The sequence below is a fragment of the Chiloscyllium plagiosum genome, unplaced genomic scaffold (genome assembly GCF_037043375.1).
Source record: "Chiloscyllium plagiosum isolate Xiang-an unplaced genomic scaffold, Cpla_swu_hap1 HiC_scaffold_26, whole genome shotgun sequence".
In the NCBI taxonomy this organism is placed as follows: domain Eukaryota; kingdom Metazoa; phylum Chordata; class Chondrichthyes; order Orectolobiformes; family Hemiscylliidae; genus Chiloscyllium; species Chiloscyllium plagiosum.
Genome location: NW_028270164.1, coordinates 19,425,442 through 19,448,357, shown reverse-complemented (window position 1 = coordinate 19,448,357; position 22,916 = coordinate 19,425,442). Strand labels below are relative to the sequence as shown.

General features: G+C 39.5%; 1 protein-coding gene across 1 annotated transcript; it reads left to right on the top strand.

The window, feature by feature from the left end:
- The first annotated feature begins 2,086 nt into the window (after positions 1–2,086).
- Positions 2,087–12,364, top strand: LOC122563133 (acidic mammalian chitinase-like). The gene is made up of 12 exons (XM_043716585.2): positions 2,087–2,126; positions 3,876–3,905; positions 3,992–4,193; positions 5,859–5,915; positions 6,346–6,511; positions 7,146–7,270; positions 8,673–8,799; positions 8,912–9,094; positions 10,096–10,212; positions 10,517–10,655; positions 11,120–11,383; positions 12,188–12,364. Exons 1-11 carry the CDS (start codon positions 2,102–2,104, stop codon positions 11,374–11,376), a joined length of 1,428 nt encoding a protein of 475 aa, XP_043572520.2. The 5' UTR covers positions 2,087–2,101; the 3' UTR covers positions 11,377–11,383; positions 12,188–12,364.
- The last annotated feature ends 10,552 nt before the right edge of the window (positions 12,365–22,916 follow it).

The window sequence follows — 22,916 nt, the reverse complement described above, 5'->3', positions numbered from 1 at the left end:
TAATGTGTGAAGCTATCTTTTCATTATGATAGTTCATTTTTCTTAAGGGGGCAGGAGTTATGAAGATGTAGGTGTACTTTTAAGAGCATTAAAAGCCGTAGAACAGCCTGACACAGCATCAAGTGTTTTCAATAAGGCAACAGTGTAACACTGGGTCAAACAACTCAGTTAGTTTGTTGCCTGGAGACAAAAACAAATTCAAATTTGGCCAATAAATTGAAATTATACCCCCAAAATTTCCCATTTTCCAATCAAGTTTGAATTGAGTATATTGACAATCTTAAAAGCCAATGACACATTCCAATGCTCAGGGGTAAAGGATCGGGGGAAAGTTGAACAGTTGAGAGGAGAACTGCCAGATCCTAGCATGTAAACAGACTGCTTGAAATAAAATCTCTCTTAAAAGTACCTTCTTGATCAGTAACCTGTGACACAGGAATTGCAAAAAAGGAGAAAAGAAGACACTGGAAAATCCGAAGACAAGAACCTATAGCTGCCTGGTTTTGAGATGAGAAGTGTTGTTTTTAAATCTTAACTGGGAGTTTTATTGGACTAGTATTATAGAAATGAAGGTAAAACTTAGGTTAGAGAAAGAAGTTGTAAATAGTGTTAGTTAATTATTCTCTGTTATACTTTAAGAAATAAAACTGTTAATTTTTACTTTACATAGTTCTTGGTCACTCAAAGTTTTACAGATTACTGCACAGGATAAATCTTTTCTGTGGTGCTGGTTTTAAATTAAGCAAGAGAGTTTACCCCATGTCGTACAAGTTATCACCATGATCAGAGCTTCACTTACAAGTTAGTTGGATACTCCCCTTACACAAGAAGCATAAGAAGTACTGGCAGAATTAGGAAATGAACCCCTTGAACTTGTCATTGCTTGATGGTTCAGATTTAATTATTGTTAAGAAGAGATAAATGTTACTGAAGTTTTTAATCTTGCACTCAGCACAAATGCAAGAATGTCAAATTTCAAGCAATCACAAAAGGATACTGCTTGGTTGTCAAGTTAGCATGGATTAACCAACACATTCTCAACTGCAGCATGAATTTGCAAAATCCAATATAAATATCTACCATTAGACACGATTCTGAAATTGGACAGAATTTGCTAAACAATCCTGGGTGTGCTAATAGCTACACTAAACACCTTCCGATAAACATTGCAGCTTGTAACATGGCTGGTTTATAGTTTCTAGAAGCATTGGACATTTTCACGTGTGAACCATTCTCTACAAACAGAAAGAGACATTCTAGCCTTGTACATTTGCTGAATTACCCTGGAGTTTGGGTGTCCTATGTTGTGATCATTTGAAATTTGGCATTCTTGTATTTGTGCAACATCCTTCATTTTGGTCATCCACTGTGTTTTGGCACACACATTTACCTTATCTTTAGCTTTACATACAGTTGTATGCACCTTGATTGAAATACTAATAATTGATAATATTAATCAAAGGCTTCCAGGATTTTCTGACCATGTAATTAAGTTGCACAGCAATCATTTTTTCAAATAATACAGGTAATATGTGAGGCAAGAAATTACACCATTCTGGCCGAAAGTGCATCCTTTGCAAATTGGTTATAAATAGTTGTGCTACATCTCACACATTGGAAACATCGAAAGGTAGGAAATAGTTCATTTAAATTAGGCTCCTGCTCATCTTGCATGATCAATGCTTGATTTTCAAATTGCCCAGCGGTCAATGTGTGGACTTGCATATCCCAATTTGACCCTAACCAACAGAAAGATTCAGGCTTACTTGAACATGAAACATGGAGATTTGTCATTCTTCTTGATCCCAGAGTAAAAGACTATGTGCTGCTCAACTTTGCTCCTGGCCTCCATTCCTAGTATGACAGAGAGATTGGGGTTATAATGAAGGTCAACAATCTAGATGACATTACACAGGGGATAAGTTGTTATTCATGAGAAAGTGAAAATAATATTATGAAGGTAAGATAAGGAATATTACTTTTCCATTGTGACTGACACTTATCCAGTGATAAGACTAATGACGAATGGAATTATTTACTGTGGAAGATAAGCTCAGTGTATAAAAGTGAGAGTTGATGCTGACAACTCACCAGCTGCAAAATGGCAAAGCTTTTACTTGGAACAGGTAAGCCAGCATTATCAGTTATTACCTCTGATACTGTAAGACATTTCTTTATAAATTCAACCTTAGGATTCAAAGAAGAAATAGATAAAAGTAAAGATTCCTTCTTCAAAATCGAGGCTAATTGCGAAGAAATTGATTGTTAGCTTATTGTGGGAAGCATACTGTCAAGTGCACTTCAAATGACTCATTGATTATCCATCCCCTATTCCTCCACTAAATCTTCTGTGACAGTGCTGTGCATCCGATTGGTTCATCTGTGATGCAAAATGACATCAATGTATAAGTGTACAGGTTGAACAACCATCGTTAATTCTCAGATCTACCTGCTCCTAGTGGTGAAATTAATACAAGTAAGTAGAGTTAGATTACCTTGAGTGATAGCCGCAACACTGGAAGAAATCACTTTGCGTGGCACATTTGTAATATCATGAACCTCATGAGAATTAACTGGTTAAAATGGCAAATGAATACCATGCAACTGCATTGGTCAAGTGCAGTGTGATTTCCTGAAGAAGTTTTCATTTGCAGGAATGCAGTCAGAAAGTCGTTGGGCATTTCAATTTCTGTTCACTTTGCTGGATTATGTCCACAATTAATTGAATAGAAGAATCCAATTGCACATTGGTAATAGTTATTGTGACCTGTTCTTTCTTTTCTAAAATGCTTAATCCTGTTTGGACTGTTACCGTTCAAAGAGAAAGTTGCAGGAATCTGAGGAAACATCAGAGTCAGTAGGACTAAGTCCACTCTTTGAATGGTCACAATGAGCTAAATGGCCCCTTTTTGTGTAGTAAGAGTCCATTACGTATCAATTGCAGTGCTTTACATGGCAAGTTAATAGAGATCCTAACACCACACGATCTGTCTGTAGCTTGATATTGTTGGTTACCTAAACTGAATCAATTGTGTGACAACTTGAAAGAAGGTTTTACAGCAATTGTCATTTAAACTTGATATGCCGATAGTTTCAGCAGCTCAGGTAAATGCACAAATTGAAAAGTTAGTATCAGATAAAAGTAACAATTTGAAGCTAGTCAAAATGAAATATTCGGCTGTTATATAAAATTATTCACTTTAAACTTTAAACTATAAACTAATTTTAAACTATCTCTTTAAACTCCTAGAGCTTGTGGATCAAATGGGCAAGCTATTTTAATAAATAAGAATATTGCACATTTACGTAGCACACTTAGAAAAACACTCAATTTCTATAGTCAGGACAAGCAGGAGTGCTCCCTGATAACACAGGATTGGGAATTACACCAATCCCTCTCCCATTGTCCATGTATTTCTCTTGTAAGGTAAATTAACTACGGAGACAGGACTGAGTCTAATTTCTGTTCCGTGAGAATACAGATGTCTATGAGGGTATAGGATGGATTGAAGTATCTGAGAAGCTCGTTGGGTTTATAGAGGTGGAAGATGTCTGCCTTTGCAGTGGAGAAACTATTGGCTTAGAATTTTAATGATGCACTGAATGCAACATAAATAGTTTGGAAATCTAGTTAACTCTGAAGCAATGATCAGGAAGGAGTTGGTGGGAAATTATGAGATGAGGGCTCTAGATGATGACTTCAGTATCTGTGTATGGTCTCAGCAAAAGGCAGTACAGAGCAAGGAACAGAGTTCGATCCAGAAAAGTTGTTAGCAGTCCGCAGTCATTCATATAAGGCCAATGTTATGAATCCTTGAACCTTTAAGCATATTTCAACTATAATATTGATTTTCATTCTATGTTCTTCATTACAGCATTGGTCTTGTTGGCATGCCTGGAACTGGGTAAGTCTTTGTGCTTTTCAAGGTTTTGTAAACTCCACGCAATGAGTAGAGACTCTGTGCTGATTGTCGTTTGTTATCACTGGCAGGCTCTGCCTACAGGCTGGTTTGTTACTTTACAAACTGGGCTCAGTACAGACCAGGAGCAGGGAAGTACAAGCCAGAGAATGTGGACCCTTGCTTGTGCACACATCTGATCTATGCTTTCGCTGGAATGAAGGACAATCAAATCTCCACCTATGAATGGAATGATGCAACCCTTTACCACTCATTCAACGGCCTTAAAAACAAGTATAATCATTATCTTAAATATTGCTAATGCATCGGCAATACTTAGAATAGCTTGAGGTTCTTGTTATATTTTGATGTGTATTGAGTCTCGGACTACTCTGGTGCATATGCTGATATGTATGTTTCATAGAGAGTACATTGTGCCCACATCTGTACATGTTGCAGAACATTCGGCTTTGGACAAAAATGTGAATTCGACACCATTTACCAACACAGAATGATTGAAATGGCCTTTGCATTTAAAGGATTCCAACTAGCAAGGCTTCAACCATCATCTTTTAAATATTTCACAATATTGATTCTGCTTACTAATATTGCAAATGGACAAAGAGCGATTTTGATCCCCTGTTTTTAAACTGCTCAGTTGCCACTTAGGCTAGTCTGTCCCTGAGAAAGTCCGGTGACTTGCTCGCATTGGTTTGAGATGGTGGCTCACCATGATTTTCTCAAGGGCATTTATGAATGGGCCGCCCCTGCTGGCCTGGCCAGCAACACCCTCATTCCTAACCAAATAAAGACAGAAGGTGCTTGTCTCCATCATGGACAAAGCAATCTGCTTGATCCACCCCTTTCCACAAACACATTCACCATTAATACATAGTCACAACAACGATCTGACAGAACTGAGGTGTATGAGGGGCTAGCAATTGGTCTTGGGTGAAACAAATTTTGTTAGTGCTTATCATTGAGAAGGTTAAATTTATCATCTACAGCCTTCATTCCTGACTTTCCCACCAACTACATAATGGCTGCTGTTTCAGAATGAGTCAAGTTGCTCAGTTACTCATGTTTTATTCAGTTGAGCTCCCAAGTCCATATTCTCTCCATCTCAAAAGTGGACTCCTTCCACCTTTATCATATTGACCAGCTTGTCTAATGCTTCAACCCATTTTCCACCTTCATCAATACCATTAACATCTTAAATCTCAATGGCACAAAAATTACCCTCAATCTTGCCTCCAGAGTGGCAGGACTTTGATATTCAAGATGTACTGCTGCAATGCATCATCATCTTCAATGGCACTTTCCAAACTTGTGGCCTCCACTACTGAGCTGCATTCCTGCTCAATTAAAATTTAGCACCAAAAGAAGAAAATAGACAATAGATGCAGGAGTAGGCCATTCTGCCCTTCGAGCCTGCACCACCATTTAATATGATCATGGCTGATCATCCTTAATCAGTATACTTATCTCCATAACCCTTGATTCCACTATCCTTGAGAGCTCTATCCAACTCTTTCTTAAATGAATACAGAGACTGGGCCTCCACTGCCCTCTGGGGCAGAGCATTCCACACAGCCACCACTCTCTGGGTGAAGAAGTTTCTCCTCATCTCTGTCCTAAATGGTCTACCCCGTATTTTTAAGCTGTGTCCTCTGGTTCGGCACTCACCGGAAACATGTTTTCTGCCTCCAGAGTGTCCAATCCTTTAATAATCTTATATGTCTCAATCAGATCCCCTCTCAGTCTTCTAAACTCAAGAGTATACAAGCCCAGTCACTCCAGTCTTTCAGCGTAAGGTAGTCCTGCCATTCCAGGACTTGACCTCATGAAATAGTACTTTGTTTAGGACCGCAATGATTTTTAGTAGTTGCTAAAGTGTTTATTAATGCATTTACCTATGTTCCTTATTCTAACAGAACAACTTATTTATTTTTATGACAGAAATGGAAACCTTAAGACACTCCTGTCCATTGGAGGCTGGAACTTTGGAACTCAGAAGTAAGATAAAATATTTCAGTGTTGGGTAACAAGTCATTCTTTTCCAATTGTGTGTAATGTTAAAAAAAAAAGGGAAAGAGATGCTTTTTGAAGTGGTGACCATGTAGTTTTACACATATTATTAGTTCGTGAAAGTATTGTGATGATGTTCTGCTGAAAAGTTATAAGTAGTTATGATGTGATGTCTATCCAAACGAAAAGATCGCTTCATTTTTATAGACTTATTTTAAGTTAATACACCTAATGAAGATTGATTGAATTGATTATCAGCAGCAATGCAATACTCTAAAATTATATTTTTCTACATTGTAATTAGTCTCCTGATCCAGTTTGCAAGTTTAATAGATGTGGAGTTCTTGAATATTCTTGGGACAATTGCTGAAAACAAAATGCACTTATTTCAATATTGCTTCATTCTACCCTCCTCTAGATTCACTGCCATGGTTTCCTCATCAGGAACTCGCCAAGTTTTCATTAAGTCTGTGATTAGTTTCCTGCGCGGTTATGGGTTTGATGGTTTGGATATTGATTGGGAATATCCTGGATCAAGAGGCAGCCCCCCACAAGACAAACATCTCTACACCGTGTTAGTGCAGGTAGGTCACATGTACTTATGCTTATTTCACTAGCTAAAACAAAGTATCTTTCAGTCTTTGTTTCAAATGTAGATTACCTTTCAGGGTGTCCACCAAGGATAGAGGTACAAGGATAGACATTTGAGCTTCTACTGCCTGCTCCATGCCATTCAATGAAATCATTGCTGACCTATGACCTAACTAGCGATTATAGAAGCTGATGTAAATTGCAGTTTCACAGACTTTCTTGAGCATGGAAGTGTAATATTCAACCATGAGAAATATCAATTTAGACAGAAAAGTATTTTGATTGCAATCTCCTTACTAACTGTGATAGAATTCTCTCCTCTGGGTCCTGAGTCCTAATAGCTACTCCAGGGAAGTAAATCTGCCATTCTTACTCGGTCTGGCCTATATGTGAGCCCTGTAAGTAATAAACACTAACGTAGCCAATGTCTCTCAAATCTTGTGAATGAATTTTTAAAAAGTTCCATTTATGTAGTCGAACTTCTGGCTGTACCCAATGATTATGAAGAATATTATCTGACATTGGATTCATTTTATAAAAGCAGCAAATTCATTAGGCTGTGTTTGAAACCGTCCAGTTTGTGTGGATATGTTACAAAGTGAATCCTTGTTTACTTTTGACTTCCAGGAACTGATGGCAGCCTTTGAAGCTGAGGGGAAAAGCACAGGCAGACCAAGACTGCTGCTCTCTGCTGCAGTTGCTGGTGGGAAGAGTAACATTGATTCTGGCTATGAGGTTGCTCAGCTTGGAAAGTAAGTACCTATGTTTGTCATACAGGACTCTCTATGTAGCGAAATCCTTTATCCTTGCACTTACTTGCTAGTTCAGGAAAAGTAATTACTTAGCAGACAAGCTAAACAGAACTCAGTTAAGAATCTAAATACAGGTAATTTTGCGTTTCTTTAACACAAATTTGCTGTAACGCAATTAATGAATTGGGGACACTGTTTCTAAAGCACGAACTTTTAAAACATGTGTTGGCTGTAACGTAATTACATCGCCTACACTTTAAGCACTTTTTCTAAAGCAGGATTTCCCTAGGATACAGGGTTGCACAAGAATGCAACCATCATGCTACAGAAGAACTATCTTTGGAACTATCTCAGATGAATATAGACCTTTTGCTTCAAAACCTGCTTGAGAATTTTGCTGATCATGTTCTAATAATCAGTGGCTAGTGTGTTTCATTAATTTGCTGAAAATGTGTTGCTGGAAAAGCGCAACAGATCAGGCAGCATCCAAGGAGCAGGAGAATCGACGTTTCGGGCATGAGCCCTTCTTCAGCCCTTCCTGAAGAAGGGGTCATGCCCGAAACGTCGATTCTCCTGCTCCTTGGATGCTGCCTGACCTGCTGCGCTTTTCCAGCAACACATTTTCAGCTCTGATCTCCAGCATCTGCAGTCCTCACTTTCTCCTGTTTCACTAATTTCCCAATCTGTTTTTCAAAGTAATCTGGGGGCATTTAAAAAAAACTCTCAAATTATTTAAATATTATGGCAATACACAAAAGGAACTCAGCACTGCAACATTTTGAGTCAGACTTTACAAGTTAAAAATCTACTCAAGGATGTAAACATCTGTTTTCAACTTGAAACTCCCATGCCAATATTCAGGGAATGCTGCATATTCATCTTCCAGTTGAGAAGATAAATTGGAATCTAGCCTGCATTGTTAAATAATGGAAGATCTCTGAAAGAAATATGAAAGAAGAGCCTCCCTTTTACTCTGTCCAACATTCATTCATCAGCCAAATGGCACCAGATCCCTTTCTTCACGAGAAAACCCAACCCAAGCCAACCTGCCTGCTTATGGACCTCCCCATCAATTCACCCCAGCTGCCAGGTTGGACTGGAACTCCACATCACCATCCCACCTCCCTACATGTAAGACCTGACTGGACTCCCTCACCCACTTCCCGGGAAGGTGGAGGGTGTTCCATTGGGCATTCATTCCAATACAATGGTGACTGCATGTCGGAAATTATCTATCAATCATGAACCACTTTGGGGTATCATGAGATCATGAAACATCCAGTATAAATGTTACATTTTGCTCTTTTTCTGTAGTCAGAGTACATTTATTTATTGACCTACACTTCAATCATTTAGTTCAGTAAACACCCTCTCAGTATAATTCACATTTCCTCTCATACAGAGTTATTGACTTTTTCAATGTGATGACATACGATTTCTTTGGACCCTGGAGCCATACCACTGGAGAAAACAGCCCTCTTTATGCTCTCTCTAATTCCCAAAGTGCTCTCAACTTGGAGTTTAATGTGGTACGTACTCATGAAAATCAAATTCAATTGTTTCATTATTTTTTTGATAAATAGGTAACTATCTTCAATCAGATTGCTTGCAAAGTACTTCGATGTATTTTTTTTCCTGCAGAACTATGCAATGAATTATTGGAAAGACAATGGAGCACCTGCAGAGAAACTGAATGTTGGATTCCCTACATATGGCCACACCTTCAGACTGACCTCATCTGACACTGGAGTTGGAGCCCCAGCATCAGGTGCTGGACCAGCTGGGCAGTACACCAGACAAGCTGGATTCTTGGCATATTATGAGGTATGAATAGTATTTGAGCTTCTTTATTCTGTAAAATTTACATTCACAAATACTAACTACACAAGGACCGAAATATACCCTCCAAATTGATCAAGAACATCTACATTATTCGCACCATATAAAGGTCCTGAGGTGGATTAAGTAACATCTTATGATGTACCTTACAAGCAATGGCTGCCAAAATATCAATGCTCAGCTTGATGCCAGGGGAACAAGAGCTCAGACACCTGTTATCATCCACGGACATAACAGACATGATGGCTCACTCTCCATCATCAGAAATTGCCCAACTATCTTACTCAGCAAGGCTCCTTAGTTTTCAAAAACCACTTTCCTAAATCACAATCTGTAGCATCTAGAGGGACAAGGGCAGCATATGCGTGGGTGCAATAACACATAAATTCCCCTGACTTGCAACAGTATTGCCATTCCTTCCATATTGCTAGGTGATAATCCCGGAACTGCCATCCTCACAGCGCTATGGGTGCATCCACATCAAATGGATTGAACCAATTCAACAAGGCTTTTCACTACCAGCACCAGAGCCATTAAGGATGGGTAGTGAAAGCTGGTTTAGCCAATGATGCTCACATCTTGTGAATGAATATTAAAATCTTACCCTCCACGACAAATTCTAGTTTACCTTACACAATAGTTTGGGTCAATCCTTCACAGTCTGTGCACTGTACGTGAGCATGTTTGTATTGGAAAGGCAAGGAAGCTGCTGTTGATGTCAGCTCCCAAATCAACATATATGTGTGAATAAAGTGCAGATATGCCTTTGGCTTCTCCAGTGCCCCAGCTTTGGAACATGTAGTATAATGAATCATTAATTATCTTTTAATGAAATTACTATGAATTAAGATGTTTTCAACAGCAAAAAAGAAGAGTGCCTCCAATTTGTGTGTTGTAATTGAGAGAAGATAAAACCAACAAAGCAATGTGAAAATAAAAGGATTGCCACTCAAGATTTTTGTGCTGATACCTCTCTCTTCTGTTAGATCTGCACATTTTTGCAAAGTGCCACCATGAAATGGGATGCTTCACAGATGGTTCCATATGCCTATAAAGGAAATGAATGGGTTGGATATGACAACGTGCAAAGCTTTAAGGACAAGGTATCTTTGATAAATGTTATAAACTTTTCATTTCATACTTTTTGCAATGTGTGATTTATAGTATGCAATCAGTTCATTATAACTAGCATTCGAATCACGTGGTGATGTTAAACAATGGTATAAGCAGAACATCACACCATTTGATAAAGGAAGCTTAGAGGAGGCACTTTATAAAACAAAGTATATCTAATACTGAACTTGAGTCCTGAGTCTCAGCCTAAATGATGAAGCCAAGGAAAAATTGTAAACAATTTGTCTTGCAAACAAGAACTTGTGAAGTGAATTTGTGAACAATGTTTTCCAGATTGAGTGGCTGAAAAAGAACAATTATGGAGGAGTTATGGTCTGGGATCTTGCTCTGGATGACTTCTCCGGTGCTTTCTGCAACCAGGGACCTTATCCTCTCATCAACACCCTGCACACAGGGCTTGGAATCTCTGCGGGTAATTGTCAGGGTTCTTTATACTTGGATTTTTTTACTTACTGCTATCACAGAATCAGCAGTCATTAATGAGTAAAATAACAGAGGAATTATTTGGGCACCTAAATGTATTTCACTTTTGACATTGTTTGGGGAAAAACAATCTGACGACTAGCATGTTGCTAAACATTTACACGTATGGAGTTCCCAAAGCAGGACGACCTTTGCAATAACTATAGTTAAATCACATTTCAAAGTTTGCACTCTAACAAACACACCCTCTGCACATAATCAGCAATGTCACAAGACTTTCTCAGTGGCTCTGAGTAAATTGGTCGTGCATGCAGTTTCTTCCTGATACTACCAAGAATTGTGTTCTTCCAAAAGAGTTTAAATGCGCAATCAGTCTTTGACTGGCCATGCTTATCTTCATTTGTTATCAATTTTGAAGGAAGTGATGAATCAATGAATTTTGTTTCTTTCTAGCCTGTGTCCCATCTAAAACAACACTGCGACCAGCTGTTCCTCCTACCCAGGCTCCTAGTGGTGGTGGCAGCAGTGGTGGTGGTGGCAGCAGTGGTAGTGGTGGAAGTGGGTTCTGTGCTGGCAAAGCAAATGGTGTCTACATTGATCCAAAAGACAAGAACAAATTTTACCAGTGTGTGAATGGAGTGACCTACCTGAAGCATTGTGCTGTTGGATTAGTCTTTGATCCTTCTTGTGACTGTTGCAACTGGCCTTAAGTAGAAGGTAGGGGTTCTTACTAATCTAAGCAACAGTTGAAATCACCCATTCTGTGTAATTCAATCAAGTGCAATTGGTGTAAAATGCCTCATTTGGGAGCCCTAAAAAAAATCAAAAGCAGATCAAAATGCATGGGCAAACTTTGACATGACTTTTTGGATCTACAATGTCAAGAAATCTGAAAATGTGCAACACAAATGACAACATTTTCCTTTGGGTTAAAATGAATGATATGTTCTAAAAGCTAGTGTTATTTCCATTTGTTTATGAGATGCGGGTGTTATTAGGAAGTAGGAGAAAGTGAGGACTGAAGATACTGGAGAGTTTTAGGTATAAGCCCTTCATCAGCCAGAAACGTTGACTCCCCTTCTCCTTGGATGCTGCCTGATCTGCTGTGCTTTTGCCAGAGACAAACTTATAGACTCTGCTGTTAGGAAGGCCAACTTTTATAGCCCATCATTACCATTAAGGAGGTGGTGGTGTGGTCGCTGTCTTGAACTGCTATAGTCCCTGAGGCAGTGCTCTGCTATCAGGGATGTCTGTAATTCTATTTTCACAAAACAAAGTTGTAGCTTTGTAATTTAGCCCAATCTGCTTTTACATACGTTTCAGAAGCTGGTTGTGGAAGTAGGGAGTTGTTGGAAATGAGGTTTTGGGTGAAGTTGTGTTCCTGGGAGGGAGAGAAATGATAAAGCAAGAAAATAATTATAATTAGAAAAAGTCTCCTTATATATGCTGTTTATGCCACTGACATGATATTGAAATATTATTGTTGAATGGGTGAATACTAATATATTTTTTATTTTTCAGGTTTGCCATTTATCTTCGTTGAGCACCAGTGAAGCTGTAACAGGTCTTCAGTTTAATTACTGAAGTGACACAGCTTTGTAAATAATGTCAACTAATGTACCACATCTAACTTGTCTCAACTGAAGATATAAATTGCAGTTTAAACAGCAAAATAAAATCATTAAGTCATACATAAAACAGTTCGTTTGGTGCATTTTTTAAAATTAAAGGCATACAACAATTTCAGCTGTAAGGAATCAGCTTCATGAATTTAGTTTTGATATAACAGTTCAAGGCAGAAATATTCATTTGAAATTTTGACACAAACCCACTGTACAATATTTCCATATGTCCAGGCATCCTCGCACTTCACTGAGCAAGCTGTGGTCAGCTTGATTCCCACCTGCCTATGGGGAATATTTTTATTTATTCATGGGATGTTAGTGGATTAATTAAGGCCAGCACTTGTTTCTCTTCCCTAATTGTCCTTGAAAAGATGGTGGTGTGCTGCCTTCTTTGATAGTTGCTGTCCATGTAGTGGAGGTACACCCCCAGCACTGTTAGCCAGAGAGGTCCAGGACGTCGACACAATCATTGTGAAGGAATGTATATCGAGTTCTGTACCAGGATATTTTGTTACATGGATACAAACTTGAAGGAAATGCTATTCATTTCCACTTGCTCTCCTTGTCCCTCTGGTTGATAAGCTTGTGGTTTGTAAATTTGTGTCAAAGACGGCTTGGCAGGTTACATCTTGTGGGTACACATGGTTGTCATTGTGTGCCATTGGTAGGGTTTGCTATGTTCTGGACTGTATTGAACTTTTCAGATGCTGTGAATCTGCAGCAGGATTTTGGTGGCGTTTCTTCTTGCCTGGATAGGATATAGGACCAGATTATAGATTGTTGTTCTAACGGTATTTATCTATCCCTGCATCTGAATGCTTCTTTGTGGGTGCAAAAAAAAAAGAGACAAATAGAATTAAAAATCTGAAACAAAACAGAAAATTGTTTTCTCCAAAGTTATTGTATATAAGTCTTTAAGACAGAAGAACAGAAGTGAGCAATTCAGCTCACCAAGTCTGTTCCATCATTCAATGAGATCATGGCTAATCTGATAATCCTCAACTTCATTTTCCTATAACCCTTGATTTCCCGACTGATTAAAAGTTAAAAATTCTCAGCCTTTATTGTACTTAATGACTCAGCCTCAGCAGCCCTCTGTGGTATTGAATTCCACCAATTCACTAACCTCAAAAAGAAGAAATTCCTCCACATCACATTTAAAATATGCAAACCTTTATTCTGAGAATATGCCCTCTTATTCTAGGCTCTCCCACAAGGGGAAACAACTTTTTGGCATCTACCTTTCAAGATCTCTAAAGATCTTCTTTGTTTCAATAAGGTCCCTTCTCATTCTTCTACATTCCGATGAGTACAGGCCCAATCTACTCGACCTTACTAAGACAGCCCTTCTTGGTAGGAGGAGAAGGCAGAATGGAGTGGATGGAATTCTGAAGAAATTGGTCACGAAGCCTCTCTAGACTTGAAATGTTAACTCTGTTTCACTCTCACAGATGCTGTTGGACCTGCTGAGTTTCTATAGCACTTATTGCTTTTATTTCAAACTGTACTTACGGGTTCATGGTATCTTTTATGTTTGGCATTTTGTACTGAAAGAAAATAGACAATGAAATACAAGGAAATGAGGCAGCTTGAACAACTCAAACAGTCATTGTTTACAGTTATATCGTTTGAGAATCTCTGTGCTCTTGTCATTCCACGTTTCAATTAATAAAGTATCCTGCATGTCACCATCCTTGTTGTCCTTCTCTCTTCAGAGATTTGTGACATGCAGTCCACTGTCCATCTAGACCTCTTAGTAGCCTGCCCACAGTGTTCTTCATCAGTACACTGTAGCTATTGTGTGTTTCAACTACAAAACATACCACAGAAACTTTGTGGTCGGCACGGTGGCACAGTGGTTAGCACTGCTGCCTCACAGCGCCAGAGACCCGGGTTCAATTCCCGCCTCAGGCGACTGACTGTGTGGAGTTTGCACATTCTCCCCGTGTCTGCGTGGGTTTCCTCCGGGTGCTCCGGTTTCCTCCCACAGTCCAAAGATGTGCAGGTCAGGTGAATTGGCCATGCTAAATTGCCCGTAGTGTTAGGTAAGGGGTAGATGTAGGAGTATGGGTGGGTTGCGCTTCGGCGGGGCGGTGTGGACTTGTTGGGCTGAAGGGCCTGTTTCCACACTGTAAGTAATCTAATCTAATCTAATCTTGTTACTTACCTTTAGTTCCATGGGCCCTTACATTTCTGACTAATCTGTCACATGAGGCCCTGTCCACAAATTAGGTTAGGCTGACCTATCTGCAGTTACCCAGTGTATCCATTCCTCCCTTTTAAACAACAATGCAAAATTAGCAGGCTTTGAATCCTATAGTAATACACCTATAGCCAGAGAGGATTGGCAAACTGACTTACTATTTCTACTCTTGTTTCTCTTCACAGATTGGGAGACATCTCACTTGGGCCTTATCCATATTCAAATTCCTTCATATTTCCTTTGTTACTGTGTTTATTATTTCACGCACTTCCTCCTAAATAGGAAAGATTACTTTGTCTTCCTCTTTTACAAAAATAAATGATTGGCATTCATTCAGATAAAACACCACATCTTCAACCTCTCCACAAAAGGTACCTTTTGATCTCAAATGAGCGTAGATCTCTTGTTTGTTTTTAAATAATGACAAAGCAATTTGGGTTTTCCTTAATTTTACTCACCAAGCATTTTGATACCTTCTTACTGATTTCCTATTCCCTTTTTAATGTTGTGGTTGCACTTTCTACATTTCTTTGGGTCTTTTTACTGCATTAAGCTCACTGTACCTGTTATAGGCTTCCCTCCTATTCAATCTTATCCTTTGTGAAATGCTTCTTGATGTGAAGTGTATCTAGGTTTGGGACCCACCCTTTTATCTATGGGAATGTGTTTGCTCTGCTCTTACATTCTTTCCACTCTGAATGCTCCCCCACCATTGCTCTGTCACTGATTTACCTTCAAGCAGTTGTTTCTAATGCACTTTTGTTGAACCTTATCATCACTTTTCAAAATAGCCTTTTCCACAGTTTAGAATGTTCATGTCCTCTTTACTTTGTTTTATATTATTTAATATGATTCAGTAGTAATAAGCAGGTCCACATTTGGGGTGTAGAGTTGGTTGATGCATAAAAATTTCTCTACTGTATGGGTAAGGCATTCAGAAGTGAATAACTGAGATAAGACAGCACTATTACAGATTGGAATGTATGATTATAGTGTGAGAAACTTGTGGATGTAGTTTTTCATGACAAATTTTGACATGAGAATTTTGAAGGAAACTATAGGTACAAGAAGTGCAAAAAGAAATGAAGTTTCAGATGCAGAAATGACTTTCATATGCAATATTTGTTAATGCATCATTTTGTAGCACTAGGTTGTAATTCACATTAAATTGGGTTACATTTAATAATTCTTACAAACCATTTGTTTTAATAAATATGTTCAATATGTTGATCAATTGTTAAGCTCCTTGACTGCATATAGTTCCTCTGGATCATCATATCTAAAATCCACCTCATACAGGTGATCTAACAGATCATAGTATGCTGAAACTCTAAGCTATGATATGTTTATGTGGCCTGGGAGCATTACCAAAAAAATGTATTATTGTAACAGACAGTGAAAATAAAAATATCAAATCTTTCTATAATTATTTTTACATAGGAGAATGCACAAAAAATCTAACAATCCAAGTAAAACATATACCTTGTAAAATGAAATATTCCAAATTTCTTAACTGTTCCTAATCCTCAGGTCACTTTTTAAATGCCAATTTGCATGCCTGTTTTTTCCATCTAATTCTATTTCAAACTTCCCTTGTATGCCAAAGCCTGGCCACTGTTCTCTTTGCACTCTTATGCCGGACTGGAACAAACAATTTTGTAGTTCACCCATTTGCTTTTTAAACATTTGCCACCACATATCCATTGTCATTCTTTTCAGTAACATTTGTCAACTCGTCAGAGCCAACTCATGCCTCACACTATTGCAGTTCCCTCCATTAAGTTTCAAGAATTTTGTCTCAGAATCAACTACTTTACTGTCCACCTTGATGAAGAATTCTATCATCTTGTGGTCACTCATCATCAAGGTGTCTCTCATAACTAGATTACCAATTAATCCTCTCTCATTGCATAATACCCAATCTAAGATGGCATGTTCTCCAGTTGGTTCCTCAACACATTTGCCCAGAAAACCAGCCTATATGTGCTATAGAATTTCCTGCTCTGTGGTATTGTGACCGATTTGATTCACCTAATCATCCTGCAGATTAATGTCATCCATAATCACAGGTATTTCTTTACTGCATGCATCTCTGATTTCCTGTTTAATGTCAATCCCAACATCACCATGTGGTATATATTAACACCTCTCCCCCTCAAATGTTTTTTGTCCCTTGATATTTCTCAGTTACACCAAGATAGATTCTCCATTGCTTGAGTTAATATAATTCCTCAATATTATGTTTATATCCTCTTTAACCAGTAATGCAACCCCATCTCTTTTTCCTTTTTGTCTGCCCTTTCTGAAAAACTGGATGTTCAGTTCCCATCCTTTCTCACCCTGTAGCCATGTCACTATAACCCCAGTATATCACAGTCATTCACATCTATTTGCATGATTCATTCATCCAATTTCATTCAGTCAGAAAGTCTTGAGGCTCATCATTATACTGTTCCTTCCTCCATTCCTGCTGTTTTTATTGTGGCCCTGTTTGAATCGGGCCTTTGATTCCTCTGCCTATCACTTCTCTTATTTCCCCTTCTGTCTTTTGTTCTTGTCCTTAATTCCCCTCTCCCCATTGCATAGCTTCCCATTCCTTGTCAATTTAGTTTAAATCCTCCCCTACCAGTCGAGCAAATACTCCCCCTACAGCATCAGTCCCAGTCTTGCCCAGATGTAACCCATCGCATTTGTACTGGTCCCACCTCCCCCAGAACTGGCCCCAATGCCCCAGGAATCTGAAACTCTCCCTTCATGTGATCTCTTTAGTCACATGTTCATTCAAGATATCCTGTTATTTATATCCTGATTAGCATGTGGTACTGGTAATAATTTCAAAATCTCCATCTTTGAAGTCCTATTTTTCAGCTTGCTTCCTAACTCTCTATATTCTGCTTTTAGGACCCCATCCCTATTTTTCTCTATGTCATTGGTACCAATGAACACCAGTCTTTGGCTGCTCATCGTCCCCATCCAGGATGCCCTCTAATGAGTTTTTAATCTACAGCAAACAAGAACGATTATGCACATCACAACTTACTAAAGGGAAGCAGCAATACAATCTACATGAAATTGAACAATTTTCTTTCATGATTTTTGACAACAAAGGCACTGATAATGTCCTCAAATGATAACCTATAAAGTTTCAATGCATATAGTTGGTGCTGCACTGTTTTTCTTGCAGTGTTGTTATCCACAATCGAACCTTAATGTTTTCCAGCAGTGAAAATGACCTTCCTTCTGAGCTGTTTGTTATCACTTGACTCAAAAAACTGAAATATTACATCCATATATGGGAAAGCCAATTGTATCTTATCTTGGATGATAAGTTAATACAAGACCTAGTGGCATAAAATATCCTTTATCTGAATAATTTTCCAAGATATAAACTTTGAAAGATTTATTTTTTTCCAATGACGTTAATACCAGCATTGTCAGCTTTACACCTACGGACAACTCCTTTTTTGAGTCATCTAAATTAACCAAAACTGAAAAATTATTTGCAACAATTTATTGCTTTTCCTTCATGTTGGCTTCAAGTGCACCCATCATAGGAATGGAAAATGTCACTTGAAACCTCTCTCTGTTGGAGAAAGTGTTTCAAAACCATGACGTGTATCACCATTATTGACATTTTCTTTTCTTATTTTTCCTGTGGTCTTATCTCTGTTGTCAACATCAGGCCTGAGTTCAACTTCATCAAAACTTTCTTGGGTTTCTTTTAAGGAGTTAGAGAGTGTTGTGTCAAGCTTTGCACATCTGCTAAGAGCTTTCTTTGCATCCTATAGAACTTTACGTTACTGACCTAAGAAACGATGACAATGTTCAAACATGAACACAAATTCCTAACTTCCAGTTTCTTCTGTAGAATGCCTGCTTCTTTCCTTGTATTACCATCAGTATAGAAATGAGTAAGAGCATCCATGAATTGAACAGAACTCTCTTACGCAGTAAGAGTCCCACCTATGGTCACGGAGATGCTCTGGTATGGTGGAATCAAGACCTGTAAATGTTTGAGCACCATCCAGTACTTTGTAACAACAGAGATGAGTATGTATACCTATTGCACAGTAACAAATAATTCACTGCGTTTGGAAATAATCAACTGTAGCACAGCCAACAAGATTCAATGAATGTCCACCAGATGAAATATATATAAAATACTTATTTTTCTCTTGAGGTTTCAGCTGCATGCTATCCTTCCATGCCTGCTGCATTATCGTATAACTGCAGTCACTGAAGTCAACATTTCAGTCATAGCCTGGATATTGCAGCACCTTGTGGGCTGTACTTTCATCACCATGCTTTTTGAATTCAAAAGAAGTTGCAACCTTTTCACTGAGATAATCACCATTAACTGACCCATATCAATAATAAGCAACAACACTTAATTGACCAAAATCTGGAGGACCTGCTGCAGAGCTGAGAGATAAACTGAAATATATCGCTTTCTCAAGTCATAAAGAAGTAGATCCTTCTTTACAGCAATGAGCTAGATGAGTTCATCACCTTTTAGTATCGACAGGTACAATGGCTTCCCAGATCCACAGCTTCCAGGATGTTTCATATGGCTGGCAGACCAAACAGCAATGGGTTCTGTCACATCAAGAATGTTCCTGTTATATGACAATGCACAGTTTCATATCCTCCCCTAAAAGCTCATCTAACGTCTGGTTTTGTTTATGTGCACAGAACTGCTATAACATGTTCAAGAGCATACCACAAGTACATTTGGCCCAACTCATGTGGTCTTCCAGCTGTGAATCCAACATTAACGCACATTGCCTCTTCAAAAGCTTTTCTGGGATCCTCAGAATTTTCATGATTTTGATTTCGTACAAGATTTCACCAATCGCTAAACCCACTACTAGTGTTATGACACAGCAATAAACAGCTAAACCAAATCAGCCTTTCTACATCTTTCTTCACAACACAATAAAATAGGAAAGTTAAACCATCAAAGAACACCCCACCACCTTTCCTGAGCCCAACCACCATCACCCTGCCCCCCCCGCACCCCACCACCAACATGACCCCACTCCCCCACCCTGTACACCCCGCACACCACCACCACCCTTCCCCGTCTGTCACACCCCCTGCACCCCACCACCATCCTCCCCCACACCCCACACCCCCTGCACCTCCACACCCCACCACCACCCTCCCCCTGCACCCTACCACACCCTTCCCCCACCCCCGCATCCCCCACACCCCACCACTACCCTCCCCCACCCCCCAGACCACCCGCACCCCACCACCAGGAAGGAAATAGTCCTTATGAATAATAATTTGATTGTTTTTTGAATTACTGCATTGATTTCTAAAAAACGTAATTTCATTGTTGATATTCCAGAGTTCCTTCCTGCATCCAAATTATGTATCATTGTTGGTCAAGACTCCCAGAGACTGAAATTACTGGATTGACTGATCTATTTTCTTCATCTAGGATTTCAGGCTCTGTAACATTTCCAGGTATGGTAGTCGCAGTCACATCTGTCTCATTAATCCTAGTGGAAGAGGTGGATGCTTTTGGTTACTATAGCGCTGGCTGACTCTAATGAATATTAATTGCCTTCTTTATAACAATAACATTATCTGCCAAATTTTATATTTGTTTTAGCACCCTTTCAGTTGCTGCTTTTTTGATCTGATATCTACTTTCAAATGTTCTCTTCATTTTTAATGTGTTTCTAAAATGATGAAAGAAATAAACACTAGACAATATCTTTGAACACAAATCTTTAATATTTGCAAGTAGAATTATAAAGTGCAGTACATGCCTTTCATTAATTTATCTTTACCCGGTGTCAAGCAGAGAAGGGAGAGCTTTTCTGACTATTAGCTTTCAGAATTGTTTTTAAAAAGAAAAACATTTTAAAATAATTTAAAGAACACTTTTAGAATCATACAATGCCTATTGTGTGGAAGTAGACTGTTCAGCCCATGAGTCCAAACCACCCTTCCGAATAATGTCCCACCTAGGTCCACCTGGAGCCCTACATTTCCCATGGCCAATCCATCTAGCCTGCACATCCCTGGACACCATGGACAATTTAGCATGGTCAACTCACCTCCAGGAAACTGAAGCATCCGGATGAAACCAACTCAGACACAAGAGAATGTGCAAACTCCACACAGTCACTCAAGGCTGCAATTGAACCTGGGTCCCTGACATTATGATGCAACAATGCTAACCGCTGACCCACCATGCCGTGCATGTAGATTTGTTATTCCATATTTGTTAATGTTGGAAAAGCCAACTAAAGCAATTTTATTTAGTGATAAATGAATCTAGGAAAATCCAGATTTAATAATTGAACTTAAATTTCACCAGATACTTCCCTGCTACCCCCCCACCTCCACCTCACCCCGTGCCCCCCCCCCCCCCCCCCCCCCAAGAGCATTAGCCCATATCTCTGCAATATTAGTCCAGTGACATTGTCACTACACCATTACCTCCCATTTTCAGGCTGATTATGTAACTTTGCTCTGCAGGTTAAAATAATTGTGCTATTTTCAGACATAGGCATTGGGAGCATTCGAAGTCTAAAGTAATTTATTTAAATTGAGGTCCTCCTCATATTGTAAAATGAATGATTTTCGAATTGCCTAGCAGTTCACTCACAGTCTGCTAAACTCTTCCAGCACACCATGACACTAACCAATAGGATGGCCCACACTTACCTGAAGACAAAGCACAGAGTATTCCTGCTGTTCTTGTGTTACAATAACGTGGGAAGCTTGAGCTTCCCCATTTATGGAATAAAAGCAAGCTTGGAATTGTAATGAAGGTCAGAACCCTGGGTGACTTTGCAGACACGTTGTTATTCATGAGATGATGTAGTAAATATTACGAAATTAAGATAACTATTGTTTCCTACCATGACTGATCTTTTTCCACTGATATAGATAACTATGTGTGGATTTATTTCCTGTGAATGATAAACACTATGTATAAAAGAGACAGTTGATATCCTTAACACACTAGGTGCAAGATGGCAAAGCTTCTACTTGGAACAAGTAAGCCAATATTATAATTTATTAAGATTTTATTTTGTAAGTTCACTCATAGGATTTAAAGAGGGAAAAGAACAATGTGAAGATGCTTTTCTTAAGATTCAAGTTTAACGATAAAGGAATAGATTCTTTGCTGGGCTACCTGAAGCGAGCTTCTCTCAGTACAAGGCTGTCAAAGGCACTCCAAACAGTCCAGGTGAATTATTCACCTGCTGTTCCTCCACTAAATGCTCTGTGACAATACCACAAAGAGTCATTTTCGTTGTAAATCATCAGCTTCCCTTGAGATTTTCTCAAGCGCTACTTCTTGATTTTCATGAGACACGTTTCAGTTTTCTGAGGCTATTTTTCATTTCTACTAACTCATTAATAAGGCAATGCTGTAACATAGTAAGAGTCCCTTCTGTATTTGAGTTGACTTATGGAGTATTTGTGTCAAGAGTGTGGTGCTGGAAAAGCACAGCAGGTCAGGTAGCATCTGAGGAGCAGGAGAATCAACATTTCAGGCAAAAGTCCTTCATCAGGAATGAGGCTGAGAATCAAGGAAGTGGTGAGATAAATGGGGGGGGGGGGGTTGGAAGGGGGCTAGGGGAAAGGTAGCTGAGAGTGCGATAGGTAGATGGAGGTGGGGGTCATGGTGATAGGTTGGAGAGGAGGGTGGAGCAGAATGGTGTGAAGGAAGATGGACAGGGAGGAAGGTCATGAGGGTGGTGCCGAGTCAGCATCGAAACCCATCTCCACATACCTTGATACTGTCCTATCCCCCCGATCCAGGAACTCCCTACATGCGTTCAGGACACCACCCACATCCTCCACCTCCTCCAAGACTTTAATTTCCCTTGCCCCCAATGCCTCATCTTCACCATGGACAACCAATCCCTATACACCTCCATCCGCTATGACCAGGGCCTCCAAACCCTTCGTTTCTTCCTCTCCCAATGTCTCCACCAGTACCCTTCCACTGACACTCTCATTTGTTTGGCTGAACTGGTCTTCACACTGACTCAACACTGATACCTTCTAAAAACCCACCGACTCCCACAGCTACCTGGACTACACCTCCTCTCATCTTACCTCCTGCAAAAATGCTATCCCATATTCCCAATTCCTCCGCCTCCACCTAATCTACTTCCAGGAGGACCAGTTCCACTACAGAACACACCATATGGCCTCCTTCTTCAAAGACCGCAACTTCCCCTCCCATGTGGTTGATGACGCCTTCCAATGCATCAGGTAGATCAAGTCCACGCCCCCCAACAACCCACCCTCCCCTCCTGGAACCTTCCCCTGCCACTGCAGGAATTGCAAAACCTGCGCCCACACCAACCCCCTCACCTCTGTCCAAGGTCCCAAAGGAGTCTTCCACATCCATCAAAGTTTCACTTGCACTTCCACACGTCATTTA

Bases quoted from the DNA above. Each gene is read 5' to 3' on its own strand.
- LOC122563133 (XM_043716585.2), top strand. From the start codon at position 2,102: ATGGCAAAGCTTTTACTTGGAACAG. The intron at 5,916-6,345 runs GTAAGATAAAAT...ACCCTCCTCTAG, and splicing joins TGGAACTTTGGAACTCAGAA to ATTCACTGCCATGGTTTCCT. The intron at 10,656-11,119 runs GTAATTGTCAGG...GTTTCTTTCTAG, and splicing joins AGGGCTTGGAATCTCTGCGG to CCTGTGTCCCATCTAAAACA.